The sequence below is a fragment of the Bison bison genome, unplaced genomic scaffold (genome assembly GCF_000754665.1).
Source record: "Bison bison bison isolate TAMUID 2011002044 unplaced genomic scaffold, Bison_UMD1.0 scf7180017864452, whole genome shotgun sequence".
Taxonomy (NCBI): Eukaryota; Metazoa; Chordata; class Mammalia; order Artiodactyla; family Bovidae; genus Bison; species Bison bison.
This window is the reverse complement of record NW_011495014.1, coordinates 10,570,936-10,587,912: the sequence shown is the minus strand read 5'-3', so window position 1 is coordinate 10,587,912 and position 16,977 is coordinate 10,570,936. Positions and strand designations below refer to the sequence as shown.

The window sequence follows — 16,977 nt, the reverse complement described above, 5'->3', positions numbered from 1 at the left end:
TGCTGCAGATAAAGCCCCAAAATATTCATATAATATACTAATGAAGTGACAAATGGAAGAAAATTTAGAAGAGGAGAGTCACCCGGAGACACGATTCTAGAAAGCCAATGACTTCAGTCAAAACTCCCCTCCTTTGTTTTCTTCAACCCCGCATAACTTTGTGTGCTTGTGTATTTGTGCATTTCACTCAGAAACAGCAGCACGATCCCTGTGTATGTTCAGGGGTTGGTGTGTGACTGTGCTACCTGTGTGTGGCCCCTAGTCCACCTAGGGTCTCCCTTCCCTTCTTTAAGCCATGAACCTGTGAAAAGAGCTTCATCTTAGAGAGCGTCCTTAAAATTTATAAAGCACGTTTTCTTAGGATAAAAAGTGCCCTTTTGAAATGATCTAAAGTTATCTGTTTTCCATGATCTTTCCATAATAGTCTTTTGTTTGACCTCTGATTGACCACATGTCACTTAGGCCTGGTGCTTAATATTTTTCATTCTAGGTGTGTAGGTTAGGGGGAATCAAGCATCTGGTTGACCTTTTGGACCACAGAGTTTTGGAAGTTCAGAAGAATGCTTGTGGTGCCCTCCGAAACCTTGTTTTCGGCAAGTCTACAGATGAAAATAAAATAGCAATGAAGAATGTTGGCGGGATACCTGCCTTGTTGCGACTGTTGAGAAAATCTATTGATGCAGAAGTAAGGGAGCTGGTCACAGGTGGGTACAAAATGTGATCTTGTCTTGAAGGAGGTGTTGAAAACCATCTAGACTCTGCCCGTGTATGGTGGCATTGTGAAGGACTTTAGAAGGTCTAGGAGGAGATGATGATACAGTGCTCACAGCTGTGACAGTGGCTCATACAAGTTACTCTAATGATTCAGAAGGCCCTTGCAGTGCTAGAGTCGTCTCTCCTAATCTCATTCATTGTATTCCTTAGTGAGCAAGGATCAGCTAACAGATCTCTTGTTCACAAAGGGTTGAATACATTATTTTTCATTACATACTCCATAGTAATTACTCATTTTAAATAGATTTGGTTTCCTTCATTATGAAAATAAACTGTACTTAATGGATTGGCTACCTGCCACTTCAGTTCAGCCAGTGTCTGAATGCCTGTTAGTATCTCAGACACTTCTCCAGGTAACTGGAGATGTAAAATGGATAAAAGTCCCTGCCCTCATGTAGCACTTCGATTCCAGTGGAGCACAAGTGATTTTCTGTGAATGTCAGTGAAAAGTGCAAGTGCCGAACTCAGTAGAGGTTGCCCTGGGAGCACAGCTGATGGGTAGGGAAGTTCTCTGAAACCAAAGGTGGCCTAAAGGTTCAGGAGGCATTGGCTGGGTACAGAGGGGATATATTTCCAGTCGCAGGCAGAGGCTTGGAGACAGCATGGGATCTAGGAGCAGAGCTATCAGCAGAAGGGGGATTCTGTAAGAAGATAAGACCAGAGAGAAACACAGGCCTGGTTTGGGGAACTTGTGTTCCCGATGCAGTGGGAGGGATCATGGGACATGGCATGACTAGTTTGGGCTTTTAAATGCGTTCTTCCAGCAGGCAACTGGGTGGGGGATTAATTTAAAGTAGAGGAGCCTGGCACCTGAGAGGGCTGTGAGGAGGGTAGGAGTCTAGAGATAATGGCTTGTACTATTCACTGGTAGTGGGCAGTGAAGAAGAGGGAGCCATGAGAGAAATATTTCATGGCCAGGGCTTGATTGTCAAATTTGGGGAGTGAGCAACCCAGAGAAACAGTGATGCTTTGTCTTGATGTCAAGCTGAAAAAACCATTCTGCAGGAGGGTGAATAAATGACAGCACTATTTATAATAGACTATTAGGGGGAAATACTGAGTATTCATTGGTAGGGAAATGGTTAAATAAATAGCAGTACATCCACACAGCGAAACTACATAGAAGGGTTAAAATAAGCGCATTAGCACTATCTGTAGCGACAGAGAAATCTCTACAACTGCTTGCAGAATGATAAACCCAGTATGATACTATAGCATAAGTGTTAAAGTATGCAGGTTGAGGCTATAATTTATTTTTTGATAGAGACACACTCAAGAAAGGTAAAATTTTTTATTAAAATGATAAAAGACAGATTCAGGATAGTTGGTTATGTCTACAGGGTACAGGTGGAGAAAAAGGGATTGGGGAGTAAAATCCAGCTCCATTTCTTTAAAAAGAAAGAGAAATCTAAAACAAATAAGACAAAATGTTAATGCAGCTGATCCTTGGATAACCTGGGGTTTGGAGGCACTGATCCCCCGTGCAATCAACACTCTCTGTATAGCTTACAGTCAGCCCTCCACATGTGTGGTTCCTCCATGTCTGCAGTTCTACATCCATGGATTTGACCAACCACCGGTTGTACAGCACTGTAGTTTTTACTATTGAAAAAAAAAGCCACATTATTAGTGGACCCATTTCAAACCCATATTGTTCACAATTCAATTTCATTTAACAAAACTAGGGGTAGTAGACATCTGGGTGTTTGTTTTATACTTGCTTTGCTATTTTTCATGCTTGAAATAGTTAACTTAAAAATTTTTAACATTTTTTTCAAAATTAAACCCATTCCCCAGTGGCTTCCACTGTCAAATCAGAGTTTTAGGTTCTGTCAGTTCTTACTCAGTCACACTTGCTGCTGCTAAGTCACTTCAGTCGTGTCCGACTCTGTGCGACCCCAGAGACGGCAGCCCACGAGGCTCCACCGTCCCTGGGATTCTCCAAGCAAGAACACTGGAGTGGGTTGCCATTTCCTTCTCCAATGCAGGAAAGTGAAAAGTGAGAGTGAGGTCGCTCAGTCGTGTCCGACTCTTAGTGACCCCATGGACTGCAGCCCACCAGGCTCCTTCATCCATGGGATTTTCCAGGCAAGAGTACTGGAGTGGGTTGCCATTGCCAGTCACACTTAGTAATATATTAATAACAAACCATCTCGAATCTAATATTTAGTTAAGGGGAATCAGCTTTCTTGTAAGATATTAATGTTCAAAGTAAATGCCCTGTATTCAAATAAAGTATGAAAATTATGTACTAGAAGTAGAATCCACGTTATGTATAAACTCCAAAATGGATTGCTTGCCCTAATGTAGTTTGAATATTAATGCTTTAACACATCTAAATTACATATTGATTTAGGTGTATGTACTTCCTCTTTATAATATGTTCTTAAAACATCAAACCCTCTCACACACACAAAAATAATTTCTTTGTATTTACATATTGTGTATTGTGTGTGTGTATGAAATGAAAATTAGAACAAGAAATAGAATTAAGAAGAAAAGATTATAGACATAGCTGTTTAAGAAGCTAGGACCGTCACTGTGATTACACCCAAAAATTTATCCTAAGCTCCCTGTTAGGCATAGAGAAGATGGTGTTATTTGCAGTATATGAGTTTTTTCTTTCCTCATATGATATTTCTTTCCCATCACTTTGAACATATATATGAATGTTCAATATTTTCTCCCAGTAACCTACCTGTGCAGCCAGCAAGGCTACCGAAAGATGTGTGCGGGCTCCCTGAGGGACCAGGGGGCAATCCAGGGTCAACCTGACCTTGGAAACACAGCGTCTACTAGATCTGGTTCTCTTTTGATTAACTAGGCTGATTTTTCATGGCTTGGTCCTTAACATCCATAATGTGCAGCTTTTTTCTGTTCTGTCATAATTTCTCACAGGAAGAGGGAGTCTTGGCAGCTTTTTTGTTTCTGAGGTTTTATCCTTAGGAGGAATTGTTACAGTGTCTTTCCTGAACTGAGCTCAAGAAATTTGTTATGATTTAGTGATAAACAAGAAGTAAAGTGCATGAAAGTTTGGTGATTTCTTTTTCATTTTAGAATAAATCAAATTTATTTGAAGTAGAGCCAGACTGTACTACTAAGGGCTTTTATGTACTAATTTACCTGGTGCATACTCTGGATGGGAGTACTAATTTAGCTGCTTTACTACATATTTCATCATTTCTATTTGGGAACAGTACTAAGTTGCTGAGAACACAAGATATTTTAAGACTTGGACCTTGACCTTGAAAGGAGGATATGAGTTTTCCCAATTCAAAAAACTATTTCCCTAATAGATTGTATCAGTTCCAATATAAAACTAGCAACAACCTCTGATATTTCTGTCTTAGAAACAGCTGCCAGTAGCTTTTAGCCTATTATAGAAGTATTTTTTAGCCATAGTTATAGGGTACGGAATATTAACAACTGTTTTATAGCTCTGTATTTGTACCTGTAACAATTTATGTTGGTGTGTGGATGGATTGCTTATGAAATATTTTTTGCAAAAGTAGGCTTTGCTTTGGAATGGGAGTAGCCAGTGTGTAAACAGGTCACTGAGATGACAATATAGAAAGGAGTTGGACCAGAGAACTTACAGAATTGAGTTTCCAGTTTCAAAATGCTATATGTCAGCCCAAGTTTGATTTGTATATAAACATTATCTACCTAATATGAAACTACCAAGTCATAATATAAATTGAGCATGGTTACTTGGCAGTGTATGTGTATTATATTTATACATTTATTTGTAGCTTAAGATTTATGGAGACAAGAAAAATCTATTCACATTTCTCAATTCCAGAATTTAGTAGTACCAACTTTAATGATCAGTAGTGGTTTACTGTTATTTTTAAATTTATTTATTTATTCATATTTTTAGCTGTGCTGGGTCCTCGTGGTGGTGCATGGGCTTTCTCCAGTTGCAGTGAGTGGGGTCTACCCTAGTTGTGGTGCAAAAGGCTTCTCGGTGCAGTGGGTTTTCTTGTTGCAGAGCACAGGTTCTGCAGGTTCTGGACTTTGTTGCCCCGTGGCATATGGAATCTTTCTGGACCAGGAATTGAACCCATGTCCCCTGCATTGACAGGTAGATTCTTAACCCCTGGAACCACCAGGGAAGTCCTCAGTAGTGTTCTAAGAGCAACTAATCCCTGATATGTTTTAGAGAATGACAACATCTAGAGATCCTTCTGCCCTTTCATTAACTATTCCTCAAGTCAAACACTCATAAACTGTCTCTAAATCATAGAATCACAAGATTGGAAGGGACCTCAGAATTCATTTTGCCCATCAGCCATCTAACGCATGGAGCCCCTGGGTGGCTTCCCTGGTGTGCAGGCCGCCCACCATTTGCTTGAACCCACAGGGACAGGGAAGTCATTACTTTGTTATTACTCAGTCATTAAGACTGAGCAGCAGGGTTGTCCAGAAAGCACCAAGAAAACATTAAGTATGACTGGAGAAGCAAGGAAGAGAAGCCCTCGGGAGCTCATTTTGCCTAGGAATAGCCACTCCGGTATTCTTGCTTGGAAAATTCCATGGACAAAAGGAGCCTGGTGGCTACAGTCCATGAGGTTGCACAGTCGGACATGACTAAGCATGCACACAGATAGCCCCAAATCCAGCCTTCCAGATTGCTCCTAACTGGGAAAGCATGCCCCAGTCTGAACCATTTTCATTAAAACACATCTGCTCCAGACTTGGTTTGAAGGGTGTGCTATGTGACTGCATCACGCAGCATTCCCTATCACCTGTCCATCTCCTGGAAGCTATCCTTCCAAATACTAATGTTCTGCCAGTGTCTCCACAAAGTACTCTGACCGTGGCCAATCTTGCATGATGCTTGGTCTTTGTAGGTATAGCCTAAGAGTTCTTCAGTTAAGTTATAGTCAACTTTGGATCATGAAATGTTAAAGCACAATGCAACTGTCTTGTTCAAAATATTGTATCACTTGAAAATTGGTATCCCCTTGTTCTGTTGTTCTTAACATTAAGTAATTCAACCTAGTTATTAATCCAAAGCCCTTTTTTCTAGTTCCTTTTGTTTCAGTTTGGCATTCTTAACACACTTCAGTGAAGAAGTTTTAACTGTTGTTTTAAAAAGATGCCTCGCCTTTGCTTTAAATATAATAACTGTCCAGGGCCTGCATTTTGGGCCACATCTTTATTTTCAGGGGAAAAAAGGAAAAAATACTTGTAGCCAAGTATATTTTCCCAGGAGAGTGTGGCTGCCATTGTTAATTAAAATAGTTCTCTAATATGTAACATGATTCTGTGTTTTCTTCATTGTGTTGAACATTTTCCAGGTTGAAACCTAATGAGCTTTTCTTCCAGTAAGTGCTGATATATGTAGGTGAGGTTTGTATTACAAAGATACTTTTTGCCTTTATTGTGCTTAAACCTGAAAGCTGGATGAAGTATGGTTTTCCCCCGGTTGGGTTGTAACATGAACGTCTACTAGGTCACAGGCTGTGGATGAAAAGTGGGATCATCTTGTCACTAGAAAAAATGTGTTGAATTTACTTGTTCAGGATAATTAGTATTTCTAAGCTAGGAGATGTCAGCTTCAAGTTATTGAGCATCCTGAAAGAATCACTTTTTAAAACTATAGAAATTGAAGATATTGCATAGAATCTGGAGGCCTGCCTTTTAATGCACCAGATGTCCCAAAATTATCACACTTCTCTTACCCCCATTAACACTGGTGTTAAATACCCAAAAGTAGCCTTTGGATAATAATGGACTTTGTTTAAATGACTGCCATATTCACATTCCTTCCAATTTAGCAAGTGATTATTCATCCATATGGCTAAATAAAATATTTCCACACGGTTTATTTTAAAATTTTTGGATGCCAGCAGTGGATTCCAGACACTATGAAGAACGTGAAATTACGCATATTCCTTTCCTAATCATTAGCTCCATATTTCTAATTAGTAAATTAATAAGAAAATGATTGCTGTGGAAGAGGAAGAGTAGATGGGCCAGGCTAAAGTTTAGCAAACAGCAGGACATCCTATAAAGAGCCAGAGCTTAATGGACATGCATTCAGCCTTTTGGATGGTTGCTTGCCATTACAGGATGAAATAATTGCTAAACATGTCCCCTTGGCCTAATTAATGTGCCTTCAAAACAGTCATTTATTCTCTGATCCAGAGAGGAGTTGGCCTACTACTGTCTGCTGTGCTTTTTGTGGGCCCCTAGAGCTCTTCGGAGCCGCATGGGTAGTTTTCAGAAATCAAGCAGCATCGCCCCCCAGTTCTCAGCGTAAGTCGATAGAATCCTTACCACTTGGTCTACTTTATAAAATAGCATTTTATTATTAAATGCATTCTCTTCTTTACTGAACATTTCAAACCATAAAAATCAATAATGAGAAATAAAATGACAAAAGTTTCATTGGTAGCAAGACAATAATAGCTTGATAGATGCAACTGCTAATTCAAAGTCACAGAACTTTGAGCTGGAAAGGGCCGTAAAGAAATCTATTCTGCCCCTGGTATTTCAGCGTAAGAAACTAGGGTGCAGAGAGGTTGGCTTCCCTGGCTTGCAGGCTGGAACTGTTTCCTCCCTGCCTCTGCCTGCCCCAGCCCATCCCCCAAGTCTGGGGGAGGGTGCAAAAGCCCATTTTCACATCTCATGTTCCTTAATCTTTCAAATTAGCACCAAAAAGAATTTTTTAAAAAGTCCCATATCTCCTTTACTGTCTGAATTTCACCCAGATGTATGGAGAAATATTTTTGAACTTAGTCACTGGCATGACCACATCAAACTAATGATCAGGTAGTTTGCTTCAAATATGTGAAATGTGATCTTAGCCTTGTATTTCAAGATTTGCATCCTGAGTATGAAAAGATTTGCCCTTGGAAGTGGAATGTGACATTCTGTTTAGTGCGTAGGGTTCTGAACACCAAGCAGGATGAGGCAGTCAAGTGGGGAGACTCAGAGACTCCTGGAGAATTCAAGTGGTCAGCCACTGGTCTTGGGTGGGGTATCTCAGCATGAGCCAGGCCCCGTTAACGACACTCTTTCAGTAAACCAGCCAGCATGTTAGTGTGAGAAGGATGAGAGCACATGACAAAATACCCAAAAAAGATGCCCAGAAGACCCCACCCATGTTTCTCGGGTCTTTTGCAGTTTCGGAGTCTTTCTGATCTCTTAAGACTTAGGACTGGAGGCCCTTCTGTCTCTAAGCTGCTCTGCTTGGATCAGATGACTCAGTAGAAGCTTGGTGCCATTACAAATGCATAAGTACATTCCTGGAACACATAGAAGTCAGATGTGGAACCTACAATGGCAGGAACTTTTTCTTAGGGCAATCTCTGTGTAAATGGCCTAACTCTGTCAGCACCTGAAGTGACCTGAAGATCAACCAGGGTGGCCACGTCACTACCCCCACTGCCACCTCTGCATCAGAGCACTTCTCTTAGAAGGATTTCCCTTCATGTGACCCATTCACTTTTATAAACTGCCCCCCAGCAGAGGCAATCATCCTTTATGTGCCTTACGGGCCATTCTTAGTCAGCAATTCTAAATTGTAAGCTGATTTATTTTCAGAGGAAATGCCTTTCCAGGGTACATAAGACCATATCCCTCCGTGATGTCATTAATCCTCTCAGCCTGCCTCTAAAGTTGGGAAGTTACCTAGGTAAGAAAGAATATGATGAAATGCAAATGTGGGTCTGTAAGTGGAGCTTTAGAAATTGATAGATCTTTTTAAAGATGCTGTGATCCACCTTTGTATCGGAAAAATCACAGAAACAAAGGCTAACCCTTACGTTCTTTAAAACTCTATACAGATAAAGATCAATCATTTGAGTCCTTTGGCTGGGAAGAGTTTAAACAGCCAGAGTAGTCCCCTTCCAATTGAACATGCAGGCTGGGACCACACTGTGTGCAGCATCTGAGCCATCACTCACGGTGACAGGAACCGGAGGTCCTGACCATCGTGACCACAGCAGGGTCCGAGTTAGCCTTCCCATGCCTGGCATGGAGTACGTGTTAGCTGAGCAGGAAATCTCAGGGAGCAACCAGGGTCTCAAAGCAAGCCCCGCAGGCTGGCTGGGCCAGGCCTCCCTGTGGGACCCAGCTCTCGATTCAGCTGCACTGCCCCCCACCTAGGATGGCACTGTGCCAACCAGCAATGAGTGTAGCAAAGCCTAGGCTGGCAGCAAGGGCACAGGAAAAAGAAAGCCAGGAGCTAGGAGTGTAAGCCAGGCCCAGGACTGCACATTCAGCTAGTCTGGGGGTCACCACACATGTTTTAGGAATCTCTGCTGAGATGGTCTCATCTTGGGAACCCTGGAGATGATTACCCCACCATGACTTGTTTTCCTGGGAATTTCTCCAGAGAAAGCCATTACTATAATTAAAGACACTCTCATAATAATTGCTTTCCTATTATTTCATTTCTGTCTCAATGTCATAATTTATTCACAGCATTCCTATCCTAGTGGAAAGTTTGAGACATTTACCTGAAGCCACAAATAGCAAATACTTCTCACACTATTTTTTCCCACTCCCCCTTGATTTCCTTGTTTCTGTCAGCTGAACCATAGTCTCACACATGAGCTAAACTGTTGACTCATCTTTGACATCACCCTCAGCTTACATCAGGCTCCAAATTCTCATCACAAGCATCTTCCCTCCCGCTTCCTGCCCCCTCCGCGCTCCTTCAGGTCCTCATCACATGCTCCCTGAAGTACTGTCCTTGGACACAGGCTCTGCCCCTCCTGGTCCCTCAGGGTCACTGTCCCCTCCTGGGATGACCCCTGGCCTTACAGTCCACACTTCCCCACCTGCCAGCCAAATCTACAGCCCCTGTGCTCACCTTCCCTTCTGGGCCAACCCCAGCCTCAAGGTTCCCCCATTCCTACCCCTCTCAATGGAAGAGCACCCCAAGCCCACTTCCCCCTGGCCTCTACCTTTCACACTCCAGCTTGAATGCCATGGTCTCCAGTTCCACACCAAGGTGGAGCTTCGCCTACTCAGTGAACATCCAGAGCGAGGCAACCTGGTATTGGGAGCAAGTGTGGGCTCCAGAGTCTGATTGACTCATTTCCTTCTTGATCTCTGACCCCTGGCAAGTCCTCCTCACCAGTGCCAGCTCCCCCCAAAGATAAACACAGCACCTGCCACTTGGGGTTGCTGTGGAGTGCCTGACACAAACCACATGCAAGCTGGCCTTGCTGCTCTTTCTGCTGGTGACTCCTTGGTCACTGCTGCCTGGAGCTGTAACTGTTTGTGTCAAGGCCTCCTGGGAGCCAAGGGCCCGCCTACTTGTATCCTTTAGTGTCTGATGTAAAAGCACCCCTACCATCACTTTTCCAGTAGAAGTGTAAATGCAGGGCACGTGTTGTTATGAACTTCCTAGTAGCCACATTACAAAGGAAAAGAAACATCTGTTTATTTTAATAGTGTAATTTGTTTGACCCAGTAGTTCCAGAATATCACTTCAACTTGTAAGCAGTACGGAAACTATTAGTAAGGTGTCCTACATTCACTTGTTTCATACCAGGTCTTCATAATCAAGTGCATATTCTACACTCAGCACATCTCAGTTTGGACTCGCTGTACTTCACATGCTCGATAGTCTAATATTTCTACCCCCCTTTTTCAAAGATGCTTGCAGGGTGGGGATACACAACTGCAGCCTGTTCCTCAGAGCCCATGGATGCAGAATGGCTGGGAAGGGATGAACATGTATATACCACACAGTGTTCTGACCCCCAGAGAACTGAAACATGACCTGACTTGTCATGATGCGTGCTCTGTGCAGGGAACCATGGGGCCAAGACCTTACTATCCCTTCTCTGAGTTAACACTCTTTACACCCCTATGGCTTGGATGCCTGGTGGACATCTCGTGAAAGAGCATAACTAAAACAAGAACAAACACTGAGCCTGAGGGCAACTTATGAAGGAAAATGCAGGGGCTGGTCAGGTCAGTTCAGTTCAGTCACTCAGTCATGTCCAACTCTTTGTGACCCCATGATTTGCAGCACGCCAGGCCTCCCTGTCCATCACCAACTCCCGGAGTTCACTCAGACTCAGGTCCATCGAGTCGGTGATGCCATCCAGCCATCTCATCCTCTGTCATCCCCTTCTCCTCCTACCCCCAATCCCTCCCAGCATCAGGGTCTTTCCCAATGAGTCAACTCTTCGCATAAGGTGGCCAAAGTACTGGAGTTTCAGCTTTAGCATGATTCCTTCCAAAGAAATCCCAGGGCTGATCTCCTTCAGAATGGACTGGTTGGATCTCCTTGCAGTCCAAGGGACTCTCAAGAGTCTTCTCCAACACCACAGTTCAAAATCAGTAGTGATACCTGAAGTGCACTAGTACTTTCTTGGCTGTTTTCTTTTTCTTTTTTTTTTGCAGTGCCCATGAACTCTTGTGTTGTTCGGTGTTGGGTGTTTTGTTTTGTTTTTGATAACTAGGAAGCAACATGAATACTATATAAAAATTAATGGGTTTAGATTTATTTCATATCAGAAAAAAATTGCATAGGCTGTTATATATGCTACTCAAAAAATAGCATTTTCCAAATGTTGTTTGGTTTTCTAATATCCTTTAAGAAATATATTTTTCAAATGGTGCTATTATTTTAATTAGGTAAAATCAGTTTCTAATTTAACTATAGAATTATCACTTGGCTCTTTGAATAGCTATAAAACTAGTTTTAAATGTGAGCTCTTTCAAAATTCTGCAGCCAAGGATTTATGTGAAATGGTATTCTAATTACTTTATTCATTCTTTGTGGGAAAAATGAGCTTTCATCTCTTACGGCAGTATTTCATTGTGGTTACTGGTTACTCTTAATTACGTGTACTTTTTCCTGTGGTAGAGAATAAGCAGCATTTTCTTCAATAGGAGGCATGAAATTCCCTAACATATTCTAAATTTGTTTATGCATGTTCATAGTTCTCACAACAAAAAAAACTAATTGTTTTGAATAAAAACCTCAAGTTTCCTAAGCTGAATTATAGTTCATTTTTAACTTTTTCTTATTGTGGGCCCTGCATAAGTGTAACCAGACATATAAAAGAATGAAAGAGTATTTCTTACCTACTATGCTTGCCTAATGAAATGTTTTTTTTTTTTTTGCCTAATGAAATTTAAATTAATATTAAATTTAGAAAAAATGCTCATCATACTGTGAAAAGTCAACATGCTGAATATCCCTGAAGCACATTCTGCATTAGGATGTTAGAGCTAAAGGTTTATCGTGTTGATGGAGAATGCTAATCCTGAAGTTCTCTATTTCTTATCAGTCTCGTTGCATGTGGGAGTTGGTGTATATTCTATTCATTACTTACTGCTCTAGGAACATTCTCCCTGACCCATTAAATGAAGCCCTGGACAGACTAAGTGGAAAGAACATTATTTTATTACTACTTTAGTGATGTGGGTGACACAGGTATTATTAGTCGGTCTTAAGACTGGTGCTTTTTACTTCGAGTAGAAAAGTCAATTCCATAGCTAAGGCTTTTAAGTTTAATTGAACCTTCTTCATCTAATATTGGTTGATCAGAACTGGTTACTTTAGCTTTCTATAACCTTTATTTTTTAAATAGAAAGTGGAGAAGAAAAACCAGTGTCTTGGAACTTGCTCTGATGTTCAAAATGGCAAGTTAAATCCATACCAAATGTAGTTTTGAGTGTTATGTGGGAAAGCGCATGATTGGAGGTATAATGTAACCCTTAGTGTGGGATCAGAAAGCTGCCTTTGTGTGGATGCCACAAGCATATCAAAAATAGAATCCTTCCTTTTTTCTGATCAAGAATAATTTTGAACATTTTTTGAAGTTGCAGAAGAGGAAGCCTGAATTTCTATGGCAGACTGGTCTTATGAGTCATCCGAGTTGACCAAAAGATAGCCTACTTTGCCTACTTTGCTCTATATGTCTACAGAAGGATTCAGTTCAGTGCAGTCGCTCAGTCGTGTCCAACTCTTTGCAACCCCATGAATCGCAGCACGCCAGGCCTCCCTGTCCATCACCAACTCCCAGAGTTCACTGAGACTCACGTCCATCGAGTCAGTGATGCCATCCAGCCATCTCATCCTCTGTCGTCCTCTTTTCCTCCTGCCCCCAATCCCTCCCAGCATCAGAGTCTTTTCCAATGAGTCAACTCTTCGCATGAGGTAGCCAAAGTACTGGAGTCTCAGCTTTAGCATCATTCCTTCCAAAGAAATCCCAGGGCTGATCTCCTTCAGAATGGACTGGTTGGATCTCCTTGCAGTCCAAGGGACTCTCAAGAGTCTTCTCCAACACCACAGTTCAAAAACATCAATTCTTCGGCACTCAGCCTTCTTCACAGTCCAACTCTCACATCCATACATGACCACTGGAAAAACCATAGCCTTGACTAGATGAACCTTAGTTGGCAAAGTAATATCTCTGCTTTTCAATATGCTATGTAGGTTGGTCATAACTTTTTTTCCAAGGAGTAAGTGTCTTTTAATTTCATGGTTTCAGTCACCATCTGCAGTGATTTTGGAGCCCCCAAAAACAAAGTCTGACACTGTTTCCACTGTTTCCCCATCTATTTCCCATGAAGTGACGGGACCAGATGCCATGATCTTCGTTTTCTGAATGTTGAGCTTTAAGCCAACTTTTTCACTCTCCTCTTTCACTTTCATTAAGAGGCTTTTTAGTTCCTCCTGACTTTCTGCCATAAGGGTGGTGTCATCTGCATATCAGAGGTTATTGATATTTCTCCCAGCAATCTTGATTCCAGCTTGTGCTTCTTCCAGCCCAGCGTTTCTCATAAGGTACTCTGCGTATAAGTTAAATAAGCAGGGTGACAAATACAACCTTGACATACTCCTTTTCCTATTTGGAACCAGTCTGTTGTTCCATGCATACCTCTAAATAATTTCACATTTTATATTTGGGAAACACTGACCCTGCAGTTTTGCAGTTTGAGGGATGGGGATCCAGGCATTTTGGTGTAACTTCTGGTGCTGGGAGATGGATCAGCAATGTGCTTCCCCTAGCCCATAACTAGGGTGCTGGTTTCAGCAACTGTCTGTTTAGGTCTTCAGGTGAAAAACAAGCAAAACTATGCTGGCGAATTCCCTTGAAGATTCACACCACTGTTCTGACCCTCTCCCTATAGTTACAGACATGAAAGGATACTCTCAGGACCCTCAGAAAAGAAGTGAAAAGGATGGAATACTTAGGAACTAAATCTGACAGGCAAGCAGTAAAACAGAAATCTAAAAACAAATACAGGCTATTTAAGTGGATCCATTAACATATATTCCTGAGCTCCTGTTGTGTTCCCTGCATAAGTGTAACCAGACATATAAACGAATGAAAGAGTATTTCTTACCTACTATGCTTGCCTAATGAAATTTAAATTAATATTAAATTTAGAAAAAATAAATGCTCATCATACTGTAAAAAGTCAACATGTGGAATTTCAAGCCCACCAAATCATTAAATGGAAAGTTTATTTTGTGTGTCTTGACTCTTTAACGTATTACGTGTAAAGCACATTGTGCCTGGCAAAGAGTAAGACCACAGTAAAATGGCCAAGTTACTGTTATTGATGTTGATTTGTGAACGTTCTCCTGTCCAATCCCAAGTAGATGTAATGGCTGGTAGTAGACTGTGAAATGACATATAACTCCACTGATCATTCTAAATGCTGGACAAGGAACAGAAAGAGCCAGACAAAATTCTTATTCCGGGACAGAAAATCAGGCCAATCTACAAATCTGGTAACTATCCTTTGCCAGAGTAGATCTTAGAAGGGGCCAGGAGTGGAGGCAGGAACCATGAGAAACAAGCTTTTCTGCCAGCGATCAGAGAACCTCTAAGCGTCAGCTTCAAGAGAAGTGTGCCAAGAACCAGCCCTCTTCTTAGTCATGGTCTCACCTGAAGTTTGTGACTCAACACTGTTTAATTTTCTGTATAGATATATCTCATTTTATACCTATAGCCTACAATATGATAGACTTTACTTTCCATAAACCTTGCCTTAAGTGGATTTTACTGGAATGCATTTATTCTGTGAAGTAGAAGGTAGCTTATTGGAAAATGCAGCTCTCCCCCATGTGTAGAATTCTGTAGAGTGAGGACAGTGAAATGATTTCACAGAAAAAAAAAATCGCTCTATGGCCTTAGGAATCACATGATATAAAATTGTCAGCAGGGGAGGTTGGGAAATAACCCTTGCCACCACAGCCTCAGGGCCACACGCTGCCACGTATGCAGGCCTCTTCAGCGCCCTGGGCAGTGAGGCCAGCCTGGTTGGCAGGAAGCATTAGAGCCCTGTTTGTGGCAGCTGCTGCCACCCACCCTTCCACACCTCAACCTTTTGGCTTCTCTCAGCTCACCTATCATCTAGGTCAGAGCCAACCTTCAGAGGCTCGTTTTTCACTCTTAGCTCCCAAGGTCTGTTCTGTGGTCATCTGTCCTCAGATATTTTTCCCCTACTACAGCCCTTTTTAAATGCCTTTTAGACCCAAAACCCAGTTTTTCAAACAGCAACACACAAGTGAAGCCCAGTATTGAGAAAAGAGGCTGGAGCCACTCTGGGTGAACTGGGGTAGGATCTAGAGCCCTGCCCCCAATTCTCCACCCACCCCTCCCCTGGCTCCCCCTGGAAGCCCAGCAGAACCCTCAGAATCCGTAGAGAAGTGGGGCCACCTGTGGAGTTGCAGTTCATTTTGTGAGCACCTGCCATGTGCGTCTGCCACAAAATAATTATGGAAGCAAAGGTCTGTCGTGGTAGACAGGACAAGCTTTAAGAGATAAAGTAGGGTCTTTCCTTTCCCTGATTCTGGACTGTCCAAATCTCCCTCGAGTCTGAGCCTAACAAGGTGGGTCACCGCTAAGGCTGAGGTTTTGAAAAGCTGTGCTTTTTTTTAAATATAAATTTATTTATTTTAATTGGAGGTTATTTACTTTACAATATTGTATTGGTTTTGTCATACATCAACATGAATCCGGCACATGTATACACGTGTTCCCCATCCTGAACACCCCTCCCACCTCCCTCCCCGTACCATCCCTCTGGGTCATCCCAGTGCACCAGCCCCAAGCATCGTGTATCATGCATCAAACCTGGACTGGCGATTCGTTTCCTATATAATATTATACATGTTTCAATGCCATTCTCCCAAATCATCCCACCCTCTCCCTCTCCCACAGAGTCCAAAACACTGTTCTATACATCTGTGTTTCTTTTGCTGTCTCACATACAGGGTTATCGTTACCATCTTTCTAAATTCCATATATATGCGTTAGTATACTGTATTGGTGTTTTTCTTTGTGGCTTACTTCACTCTGTATAATAGGCTCCAGTTTCATCCACCTCATTAGAGCTGATTCAAATGTATTCTTTTTAATGGCTGAGTAATACTCCATTGTGTATATGTACCACAGCTTTCTTATCCATTCATCTGCTGATGGACATCTAGGTTGCTTCCATGTCCTGGCTATTATAAACAGTGCTGTGATGAACATTGGGGTACACGTGTTTCTTTCAATTCTGGTTTCCTTGGTGTGTATGCCCAGTAGTGGGTTTGCTGGGTCATAAGGCAGTTCTATTTGCAGTTTTTTAAGGAATCTCCACACTGTTCTCCATAGTGGCTGAACTAGTTTGCATTCCCACCAACAGTGTAAGAGGGTTCCCTTTTCTCCACACCCTAGCATTTATTGCTTGTAGACTTTTGGATAGCAGCCATTCTGACTGGCATGAAATGGTACCTCATTGTGGTTTTGATTTGCATTTCTCTGATAATGAGTGATGTTGAGCATCTTTTCATGTGTTTGTTAGCCATCTGTATGTGTTCTTTAGAGAAATGTCTGTTTAGTTCTTTGGCCCATTTTTTGTTTGGGTCATTTATTTTTCTGGAATTGAGCTGCAGGAGTTGCTTGTATATTTTTGAGATTAGTCCTTTGTCAGTTGCTTCATTTGCTATTATTTTCTCCCGTTTTGAAGGCTGTCTTTTCACCTTGTTTATAGTTTCATTTGTTGTGCAGAAGCTTTTAATTAGGTCCCATTTGTTTATTTTTGCTTTTATTTCCCATATTCTGGGAGATGGGTCATAGAGGATCCTGCTGTGATTTATGTCAGAGAGTGTTTTGCCTATGTTCTCCTCTAGGAGTTTTATAGTTTCTGGTCTTACATTTAGATCTTTAATCCATTTTGAGTTTATTTTTGTGTATGGTGTTAGAAAGTGTTCTAGTTTCA

The 16,977-nt window shown here is 41.7% G+C and overlaps 1 protein-coding gene across 6 annotated transcripts in view; it reads left to right on the top strand.

The window, feature by feature from the left end:
* The window catches only part of PKP4 (plakophilin 4), a 259,298-nt gene that overhangs the window by 215,465 nt on the left and 26,856 nt on the right, over positions 1 to 16,977 (top strand). For all 6 annotated transcript variants that reach the window (XM_010859008.1, XM_010859007.1, XM_010859009.1 and 3 more), the window contains one exon: positions 491 to 704. In XM_010859008.1, the coding sequence (XP_010857310.1) occupies positions 491 to 704 (214 nt within the window). The remainder of the gene's footprint in view (positions 1 to 490; positions 705 to 16,977) is intronic.